At 37.5% G+C, this 20960-nt stretch overlaps 2 protein-coding genes across 16 annotated transcripts in view; one reads left to right on the forward strand and one right to left on the reverse strand.

Annotated features, from left to right (window-relative positions):
* The window catches only part of CAST (calpastatin), a 108733-nt gene extending 106757 nt beyond the window's left edge, over positions 1-1976 (forward strand). For all 13 annotated transcript variants that reach the window (XM_049647626.1, XM_049647632.1, XM_049647633.1 and 10 more), the window contains 2 exons: positions 759-824; positions 1757-1976. In XM_049647626.1, coding sequence (XP_049503583.1) covers positions 759-809 — 51 coding nt within the window. In that variant the 3' untranslated portion in view covers positions 810-824; positions 1757-1976. The remainder of the gene's footprint in view (positions 1-758; positions 825-1756) is intronic.
* A 386-nt stretch (positions 1977-2362) lies between these two features.
* ERAP1 (endoplasmic reticulum aminopeptidase 1) overlaps positions 2363-20960 on the reverse strand; it is a 97943-nt gene continuing 79345 nt past the window's right edge. For all 3 annotated transcript variants that reach the window (XM_049647620.1, XM_049647618.1, XM_049647617.1), the window contains exons 12-19: positions 15418-15497; positions 14639-14822; positions 12714-12870; positions 11887-12071; positions 10778-10939; positions 10155-10295; positions 9504-9585; positions 2363-5257 (exon numbers count right to left, since the gene is read on the reverse strand). In XM_049647620.1, coding sequence (XP_049503577.1) covers positions 5102-5257; positions 9504-9585; positions 10155-10295; positions 10778-10939; positions 11887-12071; positions 12714-12870; positions 14639-14822; positions 15418-15497 — 1147 coding nt within the window. In that variant the 3' untranslated portion in view covers positions 2363-5101. The remainder of the gene's footprint in view (positions 5258-9503; positions 9586-10154; positions 10296-10777; positions 10940-11886; positions 12072-12713; positions 12871-14638; positions 14823-15417; positions 15498-20960) is intronic.

Consider the following 20960-nt stretch of genomic DNA (forward strand, 5'->3'; position numbering starts at 1 on the left):
TGTCATTCAGAATAAAAGGAGAGCAAGTTTTCCAGATGAGGAAAAGCTAAAGGAGTTCATCAGCACTAAACCAGCCTTACAAGAAATGTGAAAGCAACTTCTTCAAGCTGAAAATAAAGGTTGCTAATTAGTAACAGGAAAACTTATGAAAGTACAAATCTCACTGGAAAGGCAAATATATAGTAAAATTTAGAATAATGTTAAAGTGTAAATTCAGCTTATATGTCAATTTATAACCTCAAAAAAAAGTGAAATCCATAAAAGATATAGGAAACCAGATTGATGATTAACTGCTCATGAACTTACATCTCAAATAGGTTAAATAAGCAAACACATATTTAATTTCAGTTATACAAAGTACATGGTCAAAACGAAGTTTTTAATAACTCCATATTTAGTAGTGCCCCCAATTAAGAGAGAATCAATCACTGTAAAATGAATGAATACCATCCAATAATACCTGTGTTCTTCTTCAATTAACCCTAGCCTTCAAAAAAAAAAAAAAAAAAAAGGAGAGTAAAAAATTTAAAATCACCTAAGGTTATTTTTAGTTTACAAACTTGAAGGTCAACAGTTCATAGTTTGGGCTAAATGAAAAATCCTTAGAAAGGCCCATTTAATTTTCCTCCACTTTGTCATCTTTTGACCCTTTAATTTTGAAAAGCCCATCTACTCATAAGAATCTTATGATTGATCTGCTTTTTGATACTTAATCCAGGAAAGGAGGGGTTCAGTAATGGTTCTGCTTTCCCTTTTAGGCAAAGGATGAAACTTCTAAGCTAAAAGCTGATGAAAAAAATACAAGTTAAAGTTCACACTATTTGGTAAGTTCAGGGTTTGTTGTAAATGAAGACAACTGTACCTTGTTACAGACCTGTTTATAGGCAAGGGAAACTAAACCCACTTCTTATTCATGTTCTTTTCATACTATTGGCATAAAATGCACATAGCATTGTCAATAGGTTAATTCACCGAAAAGCAACAAATGGAATAATATGCTCCTGGAATGTTTAAAAACAGTAATCTTATAATTAAGAGCTCTTTAATATATCAGACTAGGCTCTTAAAAATGACCACCTAAGTCTAGTGGACTCTTTGAAACCCAGATGCTTGTGACTGCAGGTTACCCAGTTAGCCTATTACATCATACAGTGAAATGTCCTTATGATACTGATATTACCAAAATACCAACACATGGTGAGGGGAACACAAGTACCTCTTATGTCTAAAGGAAACTACAGGGTTTTTTTGAAACAAAAGCAAAGGAAATGATTGACCACTTTTGTTCATCTTAGTTTTGCGAAAGTCAAGTACTTTCTTCTGATGGTGACTGAAGAACTTGTTTGGATAAGGCAATCAGGAGATGTACCTTGAGAGCCCTTATATTTCTTATATGTTTCCTATATATAAGAATAGGTGTTAATCTAAGCCATTAAAGCTTATGACCACTGGCTGACCAAATCCTAAAGAAAATAAAAATGTAGATTAGATTGGGTTACTCTCTCTCACCACGGTCTACTTTTGTTTTGGATAACAAGGGAGGTATACTCATTAGAACTGTTCCAAAGATTTTTCCCCAAGTTAAAGTTTTCTATTTTCTAAATTCTAGAATTTTCTAAAATCATTCTCATGTTTACTCATAGGAGATTCCTTGTTGCTATCTGTTACATAGCATTATTAGTAAATGTTACATTTACTATGCCTATAACAAAATTATGTATTGTTCACTGGATTTCTTTTCTTTGAATTTTTCAAGGTATCTGCCTATATAATCTTCAGCTGGTGAATGGTGACTTTTGAAGGACAAAAGGCTTTGAACAACAGAAAATTTTTCTGGGTGGTTTCTAGACAGTGTTATTTGTTGACTGTTGACATCCTAAACATTGGTTATTCTTTTCCCAGAAAGAAAATGAATTTGTCTGGTTCATCTGTGTAACTGTACTGAGTATTGATAAACTTTGAATTTTTAAAAATTGCCTTCAGTTGGGAGAGATGGGAACTCTATATTTCTAAGAGATATATTTGATAGTTTCTTAAAACAACATATAAAAGGAAAAACCTTTGCAGACTTTTGCACATTCTACACACAGTGCCTGTAAATCTCATTAGTATTTGCCATTTGCACTTCTTTTATTGTTAGCATTTGGAAAACAATGCTTTGAACGTGTTTAATGTTCTGATTTCTCATTACCCATCTCCTCTTTGGCTTTAGAACTGTATTTGATGTTTCTTTGGGTTAATGTTTATAAGTCAAACATAAAATATTGTACAGTGGGCACATATCTCCTCTTGGGCTGCTAATAAATTAATAACCTGGACAGACCAGGACATGCTGCACCCAGTACTCTTTTTTTGCCAGAGGTTAGGACTTCTACACCTTAGAGCCAGCACAAAACATACTAAGACTAGAATCAAGTCAGAAAAGCAAAATGCAGACTATATGTCACCACATAGCAAGCTCCAAAAATAAGAAAATATGATCCTTAGAATATTCATTTGCCTTGAACTCACTTGGGTTACTGTGTTAAGCTATGCTTTCCATTTTGCTACATATAAGCAGAGCAGCAATTATCTGCTTAGACCACTGCCACTTTAGTCTGTGCACTGTGTACCATCTGGCTTTAAGGAAGGTAGGTTTACCAAAGATAAAAACTTCTTAAAAAAAAAAAAAAAAAGCTATCTGAAATTTAAAAACCTGCTTTTCTCCCACAGCAATTCAAGAACTAGGTTCTGATGTCATACAACTTTGAATGGTTTCTCAGATCTTTTGGAATGAATTGTTTATGAACATAGCACTGATATCCTTGAGGGGATTTCGATAAATAATTTCATCTTTATTTCTTGGTACTGGATGCAGGAAAAGATATCAGGTACATGTCATAAAACTGATTTGGAATTCTTCATTTCAGAAAGCACAGCCTTCCTTAGCATATGTTTTAAGTTCTTATTAGAACTTAGCCGACTTCTCTAAAAATGAGAAATATCACCAATACTGTCCAGAAACTGGGGGGAGGAAAAACAACAACAGTACCTATAATGGGGCATAAAATGATATTGCTAACTCTTCCAAAATTCTCATGAAAAGTCATGCACATACATATAGGATATCATGCTTAGCCCCCTTTAAATGCTGCGTATCTATCCCATGAGAGATGCGGGCATTATTCTATTACTCTAAATCTGGGAAATATAAGCCAGTGCTAGGGAGAGTAAACAGACCTTTTCAAAGCACTGACAGACAAGAAAATAATGAATACTGCTCCTGTGGGATTTCAACTGTATTTCTAAGTCTTTTAATTAGGTAGTATAAAGTTTTCCTTTTTTTTCCAAATGAAATCTTTGACATTGACAGATGTGTTTGCAGGGAAATGGCTGCAGTATTACTAATTTCCCTGCATATACAGAAATATTTTTAAATCCAGAGATTTAAGAAACACTTGTAAAAGTAAACATTAAAGGTACCCTGAATATGCCTTTTTGTTCATTAGCAATGTCTTCAAGACTTGGGCGTTTACTGGTAATTAATGATGAGACTAAGCTACAGAGTCTGAGTCTTCTTTTACCTAAATCGGAGGAAATGATTGCAAATGTCTGCTTAGAAGTAAATAGAATTTTTATTCCCAAAAAGGTATTTGCACATTGTTGTAGCAATATTGTTATTTAGAAAATGGACTTCTCCAGAAGCAAATTAACATAGGTTCCTCAGGTGACCAAAATGAAAACCACTATTTCCATGTTTCATTAAGTCAAAATACAAAACAATTAAAAGTATTTTACATTAAAATCTTGGCTTTGTATGTCTTTTAGAAGGTTAATACCTGGGGGTGGAAATTACCAGTGATTCCTGGTTTTATTTCTCAAACCATTAGACTGTGCAATACATATAAAAAGAGAATTGTAAACACATTCATGTCACTCTATTCCACAATATATTAGAACACATTGACATTTTTCATATATTCTTTTAAATTTTATAGTACGTTAAACTCATAAAGGCCTTCAAAGACAACTCACTGCCACACTTAAGCTAATATAATTTCAGTTTCACATTATTTATTGGAGACTCTGCCATGACTTAGTGGCAGTGCCAGTAACAAGGTTTTGGGGAATTATAAACTAGGCCAAATATGGAGCAGAGAGAGGAAGCATCACCTACCTAAGTATCAACAGCTCCCAGGTTCAACTTCAAATGAAAGCTTTCTCCTCTAGACCTGAATGTACTCTGCTTTTTTCAGAGGGACACTGTATCACTCAGGGTCCTTGAGGAAATAGACCACACACTCAAATTAGGATTGAGAAGAGTTCTCTAAAAAGGTTTGTTTTTTAAACAAAGGTATGGGGATGGATGTAAGGAGCCCACTAGTACTGCTAGGACTATGAAAAGCCAGACTCCCACTTCACCCTCCCCTCATCCTGGAGGGATGAGAGGAGGAATGGTTACTAGAAGGCAGAGGTGGAGAAGGCTGGGTAAAAAGAGGGCCACTTCTCAGGAGCCAAGCTTTGGTGGAGGCCACCCGAGGCAACCTGCAAGGGCACCAGGGCAATACAACACCCCCATCTATTCTCCCCTACCCCAGCTCCCATCTGCCCTCCTGGGAGACTGACAGAAGTCAGCAAACAAGCCTGATGACATGTGCCTACATGTCAGCCCCTGGACATGTGGCAGGGAAGGGAAAGGTGGAACATGCTTAGTCACTGATCCAGGGGTTCACTGTTCAGCAGTCCTCACTATGCACAGGTCTTTAAAGGAGAGTGACAAAACAGCTTATGGATGACACACACATGGGGAGCAGGGTTTGGAAAGCACAAGGCTTAAGTATAGGACATAAAACGGTAGAAATAAGCTACTCCTCTACAGTAAGGAACCCACCGCTTGGGTTTAGATTGCAGGGTGACACCTGTCAATAAAATACATTGTAGCAGTAACCCATTGATGAACAATTTAGTAGCCCGTCTTGTCACAGGAATAGTCAAATGAGTAAGAAGGAAATGGAAAAATATCTTCAGCAGAAGCCAAAAGAGCCATCTCTGGTTTGAAAATAATCACATCTGACAAAATTTTAGCATAATGTTACCACAGGAACCACCAAGGAACAAACTGTTAGAGCAGTGCAAGCTTCTCGCTTTGGAGCCACACTCTGATTTTATCAAAATTCTTATCCATCCAACGTATGTTTTCCTCAATGGTTTCAATTGTTTGCTGGACACAACGGAGCTGAGAACTGTTTTCTTTCAAGGAGCTGAAGAATCCTTTTACCTTGTAAGGAAAAATCAAATTTTAAAAATCTGTTTTATTGTATTACACAAATAAACTTTCAGGCTAGTTAAAACAAGCCAAAATTGCAGCATTTGCCCAAATTATACATAGAAGGCAGTGCCCCGTGTCTGGGTAGAACTGTGTACACAGAAATTTAAGCTCTACGAAATGAGCTCATGCGTCATGATGTCAAATTCTGCATTTTTCTCTGCAGTTTTATTTATTCCCAGTTGCCAGATTCTAAAAGACTTCACTGTATACCGTTTTATAATTAAGGTTTGAGTGTGTTTATTTAATATATATTGTTATATACACACCAATGCAAGCTTAGTTTTTGTTTTTTGGGTTTTTTTTTAACATATCTAAAAAGTTAAATGTGCAGAGTATCTTCTTTGCCAAGGAAAACAATTTGAACCCCACAAGTGCAGTCTTTCTCCTTGGGCCTGGCCTTGTAGGTCATTACAGAAACAAGAAGGTTATGGTGGAAATCTCCCAAACTGCCAAATTTTTTACACTAATCCACAATTCATGTATTGTTCCTCCAAGATAAAATCCACACAAAGTTGTCCATGGTTTTAAACAGATAAGACACCGCTGTCTCCTCAAAAATACCTTCCCTGTTTCATGGCTGGGTATCGACTCCTTTAAGCTCACATGAGGAACAAACAGTGTGGCTTTGCAACAGCATTGACTATTGCAGTACTCTGTTTCACCTTTATGTTTTCCTTTATGTTTTCACAGCATTAATCCGTAAGTTTTTGACTCTGTAGACAGGAGGTAAGTCTAGGTCAAGATGCAGTATTTATTAAGCATGGATTCCAGACAGTTATTTTCTTAAAAATCCATGTTGTAGGGGCGTCTGGGTGGCAGTTGGTTGAGTATCCAACTTCCTCTCAGGTCATGATTTTATGGTTCCTGGGTTTGAGTCCCATATGGGACTTGCTGCTGTCAGTGCAGAGCCTGCTTCAGATCCTCTGCCCCCTTTCTCTGCCCCTCCTCTGCTCACGCTCTCTCTGATTGAGATGTCTCTCTCAAAAATAAACATTTAAAAAAAATCTGTGCTGTAATATCGTATTATAAATTTGGGAATAAGAATAGGCTTTTGAAAGATCAAATTCCAAAATTAAATGATTCAGGTTTGTTTTAAAATTGGTACCTCAGTACAACTTTTCAACGAGCTGAAGGCCTGCCCTCTGCTGTAGCAACCTAGACAACACTTAGCATGCCTCATGGGCCTGCATTCAGTTGGAGCTCAGCCTACTGTTACATCCTTTCAGAACTCAAGATTCATACTCAGTTAAAAGAATGACTCCAGGCACTTTACAACAGTCCTATCACATCATTAATTTTACTAATTATTTAATATAAGTTATTTAACTATTTTCAAATTATTTAAAATAATCCTGAAGGAGCCCTTCATGATAGTACCACTAAGAAAAACAAAACAAAAAACTGTAAGACCTGTAAACGAAGCCAGCTGCTAACCCTTGCCCTTCAACTCTTGACCCAAAATTCTCTCTCCTATCTTCATCTACCTTGAAAAATGCATCCTCTCAACTGAGCATTTGATTCAAACCTGCCTCCTTGAGAACATGTTCTGTGCAATAAGTGGTGTGATATAGAGACAGAAAGACACAGTTTTATCCTACCAGTTTGTTTGATCCTTAGTAAACAACTTAACTTGTCTGGGACTCAGTTTTCACTTTGGTAGCAAAAGGATGCTCTTTGCCTTGCAAAGCACGGGTGAGGATGTAGTTATATAATGTGAGTAAAGTGCAGACCTTAAAACCCAGCTTGTATCAGGGACTCAACCTCATCCCTTGTTTCATGACTGTTTGGCACTTATTCATCCCTCTGGCTGAATTACTGTGCTAGACACTGAGGAGGAGGCAATGAACTAGGCAAGCAGCCTGTCCTCTGGGAGCTTACACTCTGGGAAAACAACAAGCGGTAAACTATGATTACTTTAAATATACCACCATGGACAAAACACACTGAGGCTATGACAGTAACTGGGGAAGGGGGTGGCCTGCTTTAGACAGAGTAGTCTGGGAAGGTGACATGTGATCTGAGACCTCTACAGGATAAAATGAGCCTTTCCACTGGCTCCTTTATCCAAGCTAGGGAAAGAGCAAGCCAGGCAGAGGTAAGAAGTTTAGAGGCTTGGGGCACCTGGGTGGCTCAGTTAAGTGTCCAACTTCAGCTCAGGTCATGATCTCATGGTTCATGAGTTCAAGCCCCATGTCGGGCTTCAGATTCTCTGTCTCCCTCTCTCTGCCCCTCCCCTGCTCTCTTGCTTTCTCTCAAAATTAAATAAACATTGAAAAAGAAGTTTAGAGGCTTAGAGACAAAATAAACACCTGGTAGCCCTGGAACACGAAGTGGCTGAGTGACTCAAGTGTTGTTGTATGAGGGTGACACAGAAAAGCATGTGAAAATGGGCTGGAGAGGTGGGCAAGAGCCCAGTCATCATGGTCTTGTGCACATGCAAAGGAAAGTCTTGGGATTTATTCCAAGCTGAATAGGTAAGAGTTCATGGAGGAGTCAGTCATGGGTTGATTTTCAGTATTAAATGTGGAAAATGACTTGGTATTAGCAAATTGGGAAGACACTCAGGAGGCTACAGCCATAGGCCAGGCCAGAGATGAGAAAGTCTTGGGGGTGGAGTAAAAGCAGACAAGTGCACAGATACAATATATATGCTGAAAGCCGAGACAACAAGACTCAGGGAGGAGTTGGATGTCAGGACCGAGAAGGGCTCAAACTGACTCCCACATTTTACCTGTCAGTAAGACACTCTCCCTTCTGATGACATCCAATATGTCATTTCCATGCTCTACCTCAGGGCCTTTGCACCTGATGTTTCTTTTGCACACGACAATTGCATTTCCTTCGGTTTCTGCTCAAAGGTCTCCTAATCATTCCATAGAACAAAGCTCCATCCCGTACCCACTCTCTCCTTACCCTGCCTTATTCATCTTAAGAGCATGTAACCACCTGACATAGGTTGATCTGTCCGTAACTGATTCCCCAGTAGAATTTAAGCTCTATGAGGGCCAAGACTTTGTCTACTCTGTTCGTCATCATAGCCCCAGAAACTAAAACCATGTTTGCCTTATAATAAAAATGTAATGTCTTTAAAGAAATAATGAGAAAAGACTTGAAAAAGCAAGTGAATGAATGAAATGTTTTGTTGCTATAGATCTGGTCTATGGACAGCTGTCTTGCTATTAACAGCCCCTGACTGGTCTTCAGTCATCACATAGAATAGCTCTGCCGTAGACCTCACTAGAGTTCAATCCTGAATTGTGTGCAATTTTACAAGCCTGCATGAAACTACTGAAAACTAGAGAAAATCAGGGATGCAACAGTTCTTTTGATTTTCAAAGCATTCTCCCTGTATCAAGCTGTATCATGGTGTAACCAGACTATACAATGGAAGTATTCCTAAAAAAAAATAATATTAGGCTCTCAGATTTTATCTAAAGGCAACCTATTTTTAAAGCCATGTAAAATTTGTTCTACACCTTTAGAAAACATTATTAGAGAAGGAACACCACACAACAATGACCTAGACATCCACTTCCTCAAAGTTTAAGGCCAGAAGAAAAGTTTGCTTTGGTGGAAAACTTTGACATTTCAGGTTCTCTCTTACCAGACAATAGGAATAACTCCTATGGTTTTCTCATTTTTTGTCTTGACTGCTAGGAAGTGGTGATACATTTACAGTTGCAATAAATTATCCTCAGCATAAATCCCTCATACAGTTACCTCTTTCTGTCAATCATGCAGCTTTCTGGTATTTAACATTTCTGTTATATATGGACATTACAAGTTGCCTAAAATTCTTCCTGCAAGTACATGGCATATAAATAAGTAACAAGAAAATCATGAATCTAGATAGTGGAGAACCAAGATACCAGATTTCCTAACAGCTAGATGATCACATAGGGCATTTATATTTCTCATGATCACTTTTAACATCTGAATAAACAGAGATTAAATGCTTCCAGTAATTTTTAAGCCCTAAAAATTTTAATGGCAGAGCTAAGACTTCTTAACATGTTGACAAAGAGGCATAGTTTTCAGTAATTTATTGTAACTGATTTTGGTTGGTGTCCAAAACACCACAGCATCCGAAAAGAACATCTACTAAGTGACAAAATCCATTCCTAACTCCTCATACCCTTTTGTCTACCCCGTATTTATTAGCTAATTGTCACTTAAATTTAAAAGTTTTGTTTACCTCCTCAAGCCGTGCTCTTGTGGAGAACTGATTTGTTGTTCCTATTACCATATTTGTTAAAGAAGATGAGCCAAGTTCAAACCTGCAAATTGAAGTTGTCAAGATGTATCATAAAGTATTTATTCACTTAACATGTTTTTAAGTGCCATATAGATTTTACAAGAATTAACTAAAAACTGGTTAGGCAGGAAAAAAATCTATGACATGATCCGCATCCTCCAATGTGTTAACATACCACTGTAAAATATAAATACACCAACAGCTGAATAAAAGATGCAGTACCCTAAATAAAGTGCTAGATAGTAAGTGCTATGAGAGCTAGGCAAGTGCAGGTGCAAACAAGCAGAAGTGTTAAAGCAAGACATGGGTTGAACTGTGCCGAGGAAGGCTAATTGGTCAGCAGATGCAGAAAGGGATTGGAATGGAAAACTGGACTACCCAGATTCATTAGTTAGCACTAAATTCTGAGTTTTATATTTTCTAAGAATATTTTTAAAGTATCTCTATGTGCTATCTGCAATAAAAAAAAAAAAAAAAACCACAAACAAACAAAATCCCTTTAGACCATCACTGTTGTTTTACAAACAAAGCTAAAACACAGCCAGGTTAATGGACTTTTCTAGTCACGGCACAATTTTTGGCACTACTTACTTTTGTATAAGTTTATCCCAATTTTCCCTCAGAAACTGCCAGGCCAATGGATATCCCACCGGGTTCCTGCCAACAGCTCTAAGGATATGTGGAAACTCTTGAATTTTTATTTTATCTCCCTTAAAACTTTCATCTAGTAGCCTAAAATGAATGAGAGAAGAAATGGTAACAATGAATAGTCCTTGGAAAAGTTGTAAGTCATTTCAATAAAATAATGCGTGAAAGAAAAAAGCCAATCCGTCAATAATAAAGACCAAATAGGTAACTAGAGTGCTAATAAACCTGCTAGATGTACATAATAAAAATTCACACTTATATAGTGTTCACAACACCCATTCTCATATAATCACATTTGTTCATAAGAGAAAATAAATAAGAAAGGTATATCTAAAGGTATGTATTTCTAAACATGTTCTTTTAAAAACATACAAATATATATTCCTTTAAATATTTTTCCTAATACCTGCTTCTCACTAATTAACTACCATACTCATTAGATGTGTGCCCACTTAACTGTTCTCAGCAGAATAGGCAATTCCTGGCCAAGAGAACAAAAACAACGTCAGAAGCATCTGATGTCATTTAATTCCTCATGGCCATGTAAACACGAATGAATTACTCACCACTGAAGCTTTCCCTCATTTTGGCTAATACTGAGGGCAAATTCAATTTCGTTTTTCTCGGTACTGGACAAAGATGACTGATATTTACTATAAAGAAAATCCCATCCTTCAGGGTTCTGGACCCCCACAGCGAACACCGCCAATGTTACATCACTGGGCAGGCTGTGGAAAAGAACATACCTAGTGAGAGTCTGAGATGTAGGGAGTGTGTTTGAATGTATAATGGTGACCAATTACAAGCTGATAAACTGGCCTGGTGATCAGAGAAATGTGCCTGGAAATGTCAACAAAAATAACCTCTTTCCTTCAGTTAGATTTTAAGAAAGAAGTACAAGAAAGCATCTAAAATTCAGTTTTAAGTCCCGTTCTCAAAAACATCATGTGAAATTCCACTTTGATAAATACCAACATATCTAACATACGTTAATGATGCTGGTAACTCGACGGGTGGTCACTTTTTAAACCAAAAGAAAGAAATGCAAACTAGACTCAAGAAGTAATCCATGAACAAAGGTCAGGAATCCAACGGAGCACTGTTTGGAAGCATTTCTTTAAATGGAAGCATGTATACTTTTTGTTTGCTTAGTATTTCCTGGAGAGATTTAAGCCCCAAATATAACAGTCCTTAAGTACAGCAAGAATCAATTCCAAATACAGGAAGATCCTACTTTGCTTAGACAGTGTCAGCAAGTGTTTATACACACCCCATCAGGGACTTTGGAGGCCCAAAGGAGCTACCTCTATGGCAGGCACTGCCTCTGTTCCTATCCAGGATAGCTGTTTTCGTTCTGACCCTTGCCTCTATTAAATTGGAATTATTCTAATCCTATTTTAACTCTGCAAATATTTGATATATATATATTTATATTTATCTGCAAATATTTGATATATGTATTTATCTTTATATATATAAATTCCTAGTATTTCTTAAAAGAGAAAGTTGAGAGATACATAGATAAATCTTAAAAAATAATTTATTTTCTCAAAAAGTACAGCAGAGGAGACTTATCTACACTTGTTGTTTTTTCCTCCCAACATTTAGCACCAATGATGAAAAACAGAAAAGATACCCTTCATATGAACAAATGGGTTGTTCTGTAAACACAGACCTCAAATTTCCACCAGCTTCCTTCCACTCTCTGAAATAGGCTTCTGCCCTCTGTACACAGGGCTGATACTTGCACATGCAGGCAAGGAGGAGGAGCTGGCTCCGCAGCATTCGCTGTGAGACTGAGCCCTCATCTGTCCACGTCTGATTATCAATGAGGTCCCTCAGCAGCCTGATGAGAAAGGCCTGCGAGAAAGCCACATGTGTCACCACAATGGTCCCAGGCCATCTCATGTTTTATACAAACCAACACACCCTCGGGATATGGGGATTAATTTTTAAAGCTTAATCCAATTCTTATTTTTAAAATCATGTAATTCTGTTTATATTTAATTATAAAAGGGTCAAAAACAAGAAAAAATGATTTTACTATTTCCATAACATTTATAAGTATACCTTCATCTATTTGAAAATCAGGATGAACTGCCATTTTTGAAACAAACTAAGAGAGTTGATAGCACTAAATTTTGAGAGCAAATTATACAAAAGGACTTCATGACATTTTGCCAAAAATAATGCTTTTGTGCCTCTTCCTCAAGTACCGGACTCAGCATATCTTAATAGTAACCATCAAAATGCAGTAGTAAAATGAAATAAGTATTTGCAAAAAGAAAGGAGTAACAAATCCATAAAAATTGAGTACAGATTCTTACCGTCTGTGCCAGTAAGACCCAAATTTTTGCTAGTCTAAACACTGAGTTAATTTTGATTTACTTTTCCTTAATATATGTGAGGACATACATACATGAACAATGGTAAGGATGCTTTCCTACACCCACACAAAAGCAAATCAGTTATGTAACTATTCAATTTATTTAAGGCTTCTACCTTGAACTGATTTTCCACTTCCTTCATATCTCTTTTCTCCATCAGTTTATACATAGGTATCAGCTCATTCAAACCTTGGAACACGGGCATAATTTCAGTTTCATGCTTCAAGTATAGGGTTAAATCCAAGGCTTTTTCAATTGATAGCTTTCCATTGCTGGTCAAGAGACACCATGGTTAGCAGTTTAAAAAAAAAAATGCAGGAAATCAATTTTTTGTTTCAAAAGATATTTTCATCTCCCAGCCAAACATTAGTCAGATATTAATGCCCCCTTAATAATAGTGACCTTTATATAAGTATCTTTTCTTTCACATATAACACTAGCTTATTTACCATTGTGGAGGAAGTTTCTCGAATAACAGGGCCAGGGCTAACTTGTGGTTAAGAAAAAATGGAGACAGGTCAGCATCTCTCCCTCTGTGGAACAGTGGATTGTGTGTTCAACTTCCAGAGTAAGATGGCAGTTTTCATCAAAATCAGTAATCTTGGTTGCAGAGACTGCCACTCAGTCAAAAGTCTGAGTGTCTGGAATGAACACATTCTTATCTCCATTTCAAAAAGAAACTGAATATAGATGTAAACCCTTCATTATGGAGGCCAGGGGTTAAAAGTCTCAGTGGCAGGGTATATGGTTAGGTAAGTAAACACAAAACCCCCTAAGAATTAAGCAATAATGTTATAGAGGGAAATGGTCTCAGTAACGCAGAAACAGCTAGATAAACAACTTCTGTCCTTATCGTCATTGCTTTTTGCCACCTTGAGAAGTCAGAAATGAAGAACTCAACATTTAGAGCAAAGGTACATGGGAAATGAGAACTATAGAATCATTCCTTCCCACATGGGTGACTCCCCTTAGGACTTCAGTTCTGCCTAAATATTGGAGAAGTTTGAGTTTCAGGTTTAGGAATCATTTCCTTTTTTTAAGTTTATTTATTTTTAAATATTTATTTTGAGATAGGGAGAGGGAGAGAGGGAGAGAGGGAATCCTAAGGAGGCTCCTCGCTGTCAGCACAGAGCCCAACAAAGGACTCAATCTCACAAAATGAACCATGAGATCATGACCTGAGCCAAAATCCAAGAGTTGGGCACTTAACTGACTGAGCGCCCTAGGAACCATTTCCTTAAAAGCCATTGTCATAAGGCAAAAAATTAGAGAGAACACTGTCCTTAACAACTCAAAGATCATTTGGTTAGTCCACATTTTATGAGCATGTTCCATACAGCTGCTGTGAAGTTCAGGTTTCCAGTTTGAGGGTTGGGGGGAGAAATTTTTTAATAAAAGAGTCACAATGCAAAAACTTGGTACTGAGCCACTTGGTCTTCTAAGAAGGTTTCCAGAATGTGAAGGACCCAGCAGGGCAGAAACCTCCCGTATTATAGCAGGGCCAGAAAAGCTGCAGGACAAAGGTCTTCTCCAGAATGTTGATCTCCTGATTTTCTACACCCTTTTGCATCAGTCTGAGTTGTTAATGAAAAACATCAGGGGCACCTGGGTGGCTCTGTCAGCTAAGTGTCTGACTTCAGCTCAGGTCACGATCTCGCAGTTCATGAGTTCAAGCCCTGTGTCAGGCTCTGTGCTGACACCTCAGAGCCTGGAATCTGCTTTGGATTCGGTGTCTCCCTCTCTGTGCCCTTCCCCTTCCCCTGCTTACATTCTGCCTCTCTCATGGTCTCTCAAAAATAAAATAAAAACATTAAAAAAAAAAGATTAAAATACAGGTCACTTCTTTTACCTTACTCTGCAAACACAGACACATGGCTAACCATGAGACTAAAAGCAACCTTGGACTGTAAGAAGAACTTAGGGGAAGACACCTTTCAACTTCTAATTAGCAAGTAATCATTTTCGTCTTCAGAAATCAAGCATTCAAATGCTAACAGCTGCTTTCAGAAATAAACCAAGACCCTGAGGAGTTTGTATTACCTGACAAGCTGAAATGCATTGTTAATGAGACTGGCCCGATCATTGCTGCTGATTGTTGTATGTGCTCCTCTTAAAAGACCACTCAAAGAATCCCATCCATCATCCTCATAATGCACAATGTAATAGCCATTCATTCCAACATTAAATTTGATCCATTCTACCTCTTCTGGGAGAATGAGCACATCTAGAGCAAATAAAATAAATCATAGTTCCATTTTCTCTCTTCACTGATGAAAGCTCTTCTGATCAGAGACTGGACAAAGAAACTAAAGGGAAGTTTAATATTGAACAATTTTAATACTGAAATGAGTTTCATATTGAACACATTTATTTTAGAAACCATAAAAGCCCATTCCAATAGGTAAAAGCCAATACTAGCTTGAGACACCATTTTTTTCAGATTTACAGATCTAGGGGAAGAATACAGCCACATTTCAGGTCATACATACAAAATAATCCAGCAATGTTAACAAAATAATAGGGAATTTTCACTAGTAAGCCCTCCTACTTAGCATTACATAATTCAACTGCTTTAATCTTGGTCTGGCAAGATTACTGGCTTTTTGACACAAGAGAATATTTTGAACCTTCTATCTTCACTAAAATTGAAAGCCAAAGATTTGCTTTCAATAAAGGTTTTGAATATATTGAATATATTGAATAAAGGTTGACCTGGTCTTTTGGTTTTAACCAAGATAAATAGCACAACAAACTGAGTACCTAAGTCTTACACATTTCCAGTTTCTTAACTTATCCTGGTTATTTCTACAAGAAGTTACCTGTTTTTGTCTTCAGCAAAAATCTTTGGACTGAGTCTGATTTGCTCGTAATGAATGTCAATGGAACATGCCACAGGTACCTTCAAGAAAGGATGCATTATTTGTTGACTTACTTCAACAGTTATTAATCATCTATCATATGCCAGACACTGGCTAGTTTAAAAGATGGTACCAAAACTATTACAGCCAAGAGGTCAAAACAACACCAGCCTGTTTTCCTGCCTTGCAAGGGATGCCAGCTCGGGCAATGTTCATTCTTCTTGGACTTCTCAGTAGAGCTAGGAATTTGAGCTCCAGGGAGCCCTGGCATCCTTTGCAGTGGTTGGCTGACTGGAACTCAGAGGTCCTACCTTAAAAACTCTGACCACTATTAATGGAATAAATTGCCATCATGTGGCCCCTAAATAATCTGTTAAGAATACAACATCACTTCTGTAAAATTCCTGCCAATGATGCACAACCTGAATCTCATCATGAAAACAACAGAAAATAAAAAATGGAGGACATTCTATTAAGAAAAGTGGCCTGTACTCTTCAAAAATGCCAAGGTCAAGAAAGAAAAAAGTTGAGGAACTGTTTAAGGAAGCAAAGAAAAAAAAAAAACACAAAACTGAACATGGGTGACAATACAATGTGATCCTATATTAAATCCTGAATGAGAATTTTTTTTCTTTTGCTATATAGTATTATGACAACTGGAAAACTGAAATCAACTTTACAGATAAAAGGATTATATCAATTTCATTTCATAAGTTTGATAATTATAGTGTGCTTACACAAGTCAACATTCTTGTTTTTATGAAAATATCACACTGAACTATTTCAGGGTACAACTACCTTCAGCTAAGAAAAAATACAAGCTCCTCTGGATCCAGGAGGGCAGCATAGGAAGATACCAAACTCACTTCCTCCTGTGAATACACCAAATCTATACCTACATATGGAGGGCACCTGTTGGGATGAGCACTGATGTTGTATGGAAACCAATTTGACAATAAATTTCATATTAAAAAAAAAAAACTATGCCTACATATAGAACAACTCCTCCTGAAAAAGAACAGAGGGCTGCCTGAATAGCTTCTGCACAACAAATGACAGAGGGACCACACAAAGAAGGCAGAGACAGAGACAAGATAATAAAAGGAACCCCAACCTAACACAGTGAGGGAAGGATATTACCAAAGGCTCCACAGGCAGACTTGCCTGCCCTTGGAAATGACAAATAGAAATCTAAAGGACAACTAGATTATAAGTGAAGAAAATCCAGTGACTAATTCTAGAGAATCTACCAAAGAGTGGGGAAATTTCTAGAACTCTCTGCAGTCATAGGCTCTGTTGAGCATCACTGTTTATATTCCCCCTAAACCATGATATTGTGGACAGGAGCTGGGTTCAGTCACTATAGCCAGCTGGCTAGAGACACCCCAGCAAGTCTAAGGACCCTAGCCCACACCAGCTCCAGATGTCCTGCTAGGGTGGCCCCAGAACGGTACCCTGGGACCCTCCTGGCTTATGCCCACTCTAGCCCCAGCCATCTTGCCATTGGCAGCCTTAGGGCAGGGTAGCCTAGGACCCCATGGACTGCACCTGTTCCCACTCCAGGTCTACACATTCCACCAGGGCTGCATCCCCTCCAACTCCAGCTGTTTCTCCAGGGTGGCCCAGGGAAAGAATGCTCCAGAACCTCAAGCCCATGCACACTCCAGCTCCAGCTATTCCACCAGGGCAGCCACAGCACAGAATGTTTGGGAACTCTGGGCCTATTCCCAATCCAGCTCCAGCCATCCCACCAAGACAACCTTGGTGCAATTTGCCCTAGGACACTCCCCGCCATCCCACTTCAGCTTCCGCTGGACAGCCAAAACCACTAGGCACACACAATCTACACAGGGGATGCTCTCGTGTAAGGCCAGTCCATTAAAGACCAGGAGAAGTAGCTCTTCCACCTAACTCACAGAAATATACATATGAAATGAAACAAACTAAAGAAACAGAGGATTATAATTCCAACAAAAGAAAATGAGAAAATTCCAGAAAAAAAACTCTAATGAAATACAGGTAAATAATTTACCTGATAAAGAGTTCAAAGTAATGGTCATAGAGAGGTTCACTGAACTAAGGAGAAGAATGGAAGAACACAGTGAGAACTTCAATAAATATTCAGAAAATGTAAGAAAGTACCAGATAGAAGTCACAGAGCTGAATAACAACTTAAATGAAAAATACAATAGAAACAATCAGCAGCAGATTAGACGATACAGAGCAGATCAATAATCTGGAAAATAGAATAGTGGAAATCACCCAATCAGAATAGCAAAAAGAAAAAATAAGTAAAAATGAGGATAGGCTATAAGGGACCTGTGGTGCAACATCAACTGACAAACACTCACATTATAGTGGTCCCAGAAGGAGAAGAGGGAAAGAAAGGGGCAGAAAACGTATTTAAACAAATAATGGTTAAAACTTCACAATGCTGAGGAAGGAAATAAACATCCAGGTCCAAAAAGCACAGAAACTCCCAAACAAGATGAATCCAAAGAGATTCACACCAAGACATACTATAATTACAATGTTAACAGTTAAAGAGAAAATATTAAAGGCAGCAATATAAAAACAAAATGTCACAAAGAAGGGAAACCCATAAGACTATCAGCTGATTTTTCAGCACAAACTTTGCAGACCAGAAGGGAGTGACAGAATATATTTAAAGTGCTGAAAGGGAAAAACTTAAAGCCAAAATAACCCACCAAGCAAGGTTAATATTCAGAATAGAAAGAGACAGAAAGAGTTTCTAGCACAAGCAAAAGATAAAGGAGTTCATGACGACTATCCAACATTATAAGAAATGTTAAGGAATCTTCTTTAAGAAAAAAACAAAAGGCCATAATTAGAAATAAGAAAAAGAGAACTACCAATCTCTCCAATCTCTACCAATCTCTACCAATCTAATTGGTAGATCTCTACCAATCTCTCTAATGAATATAAATGCAAATATCCTCAATAAAATATTAGCAAACCTAATCCAACAATACATTTTAAAAAAATCATATACCACCATCAAGCCAGATTTATTCCCAGGATGCAAAGGTGGTTCAATATTCACACACTCACACAAAAATTAACATATGTCACATTAATAAGAGAAAAGATAAAAATCCTATGATCATTTCAACAGATACAGAAAAAAACACTGAGCAAAGTACATCAATCCGTGATAAAAACCATCTGTAAAGTAGGTCTAGAGGGAACATGCCTCAATATAGTAAAGGCCTTATGTGCAAAACCCACAACCAACATCATACTCAATGGTAAAAAACTGAGAGCTTTTTCTCTAAGGTCAGGAAAAAGATAAGGATGTCCACTCTCACCAGTTTTACTCAACATAGTACTGGAAGTCCTAGCCACAGCAATTAAACATAAAGAAATAAAAGGCATCCAAATTGATAAGGAGGAAATAAAACTCTCATTATTTTCAGATGACATGATACCATACATAGAAAACCCTGAAGACGCGACTAAAAAAAAACTACTTACTAGAAGTGATAAATGAATCCAGTGAAGTCACAGGATATAAATCAATGGACAGAGATATGTTACACCTCTATACACTAATAATGAAATAGGAGAAAGTGAAATTAAGAAAACAATCTATTTACAATTGCACCAGAAACAATAAAATATCTAGGAATAAACTTAAACAAACAGGTGAAAGAGCTGGACTCTGAAAATATAAAACACTGATGAAAGAAATTCAAGACAATGGAAAGAAATGGAAAGACATTCCATGCTCATGGAATGGAAGAATACTGTTAAAATGTCTACAGCACCCAAAGCAATCTACGGATTTAATGCAATTCCAATTAAAATACCAATTGCATTTTTCACAGAGTTAGAAAAAACAATCCTAAAATTTGTATGAAACAAAAGACCTCTTGAAAAAAAATCTTGAAAAAGAAAAACAGAACTGGAGGTGTCACAATGCCAGATTTCAGGTTATATTACAAAATGGGAGTAATTAAAGCAGTATGGTACTGGTATAAAACAGTGTTGGGAAAACTGGACAGCTACATGCAAAAGAATGACCTGGGCCACTTTCTTTCACCATACACAATAATAAACTCAAAATGGATTAAAGATGTAAATGTGAGACCTGAAACGATAAAAATCCTAGAAGAGAGCACAGGCAGTTGCCCACAACAACATTTTTCTAGATGTCTCCTGAGGCAAGGGAAATAAAACCAAAAATAAATGATTGGGACTACATAAAAATAAAAAGGTTCTTCACGGTGAAGGAAACAACCAACAAAACTAAAGTGCAACCTACAGAATGGGAAATATTTGCCAATGACATATCCAATAAAGGGTTAGTATCCAAAATATATAAAGAACTTATAGCTCAACACCCAAAAAATGATCCAATTAAAAAATGAGAAGACATGAACAGACATTTCTCCAAACAAGACATACAGATGGCTAACAGACACATGAAAAGATGCTCAACATCACATATCAGGGAATTGCAATTCAAAACTACAATGAGATTTCACCTTACACCTGTCAGAAGGGCTAGCATTAAAAACCCAAGAAACAAGTGTTGGCAAAGATGTGGAGAAAAAGGAATCTTTGTGCACTATTGGTGAAAATGCAAACTTGTGCAGCCACTGTGGAACGCAGTATGGAGATTCCTCAAAAACTTAAAAATAGAACTACCCTATGATCCAGTAATCACAGTAGTGGGTATCTACCGAAGGAATATGAAGACACTAATTTGAAGGGACACATGAATCATAATGTTTATAGCAGCATTATTTACAATAGCCAAATTAGGGAAACAGCCCAAGTATCCATCAAGAGGTGAATGGATACATGAGGCACCTGGGTGGCTCAGTCGGTTAAGCAGCCGACTTCAGGTCAGGTCATGGTCTCGCGGTCTGTGAGTTCGAGCCCCGCGTCGGGCTCTGTGCTGACCGCTCAGAGCCTGGAGCCTGTTTCGGATTCTGTGTCTCCCTCTCTCTCTGACCCTCCCCCATTCATGCTCTGTCTCTCTCTGTCTCAAAAATAAATAAACGTTAAAAAAAAAAAAAAAAAGAGATGAATGGATACAGATGTGGGGTGTGTGTGTGTGTGTGTGTGTGTGTGTGTGTATGAACATTACTCAGCCATAAAAAAGAATGAAATCGTGCCATTTCCAAAGATGTGGATGGAGCTAGGGAGTATAATGCTAAGTGTAGTAAGTCAGTCAGAGAAACACAAATACCATATGATTTCACTCATATGTGGAATTTAAGAAACAACAACAAAAAATGAAGAAAAGAAAAAAGATAGAAACAAACCACAAAGTAGCCTCTTAGCTATAGAGAACAAACTGATGTTTACCAGATGGAAGATGGGTGGGGGGATGGGTGAAATAGGTGATGGGGAATCAAGAGTACACTTACTATGATGAAAAGAAAAAAGAAAAGAAAAGAAAAGAAAAGAAAAGAAAAGAAAAGAAAAAAATAACAAGAGTAGGCAAGAATGTTGAGAAAATGGAAGGCTCCATT

This window comes from Panthera uncia, assembly GCF_023721935.1.
Source record: "Panthera uncia isolate 11264 chromosome A1 unlocalized genomic scaffold, Puncia_PCG_1.0 HiC_scaffold_17, whole genome shotgun sequence".
Taxonomy (NCBI): domain Eukaryota; kingdom Metazoa; phylum Chordata; class Mammalia; order Carnivora; family Felidae; genus Panthera; species Panthera uncia.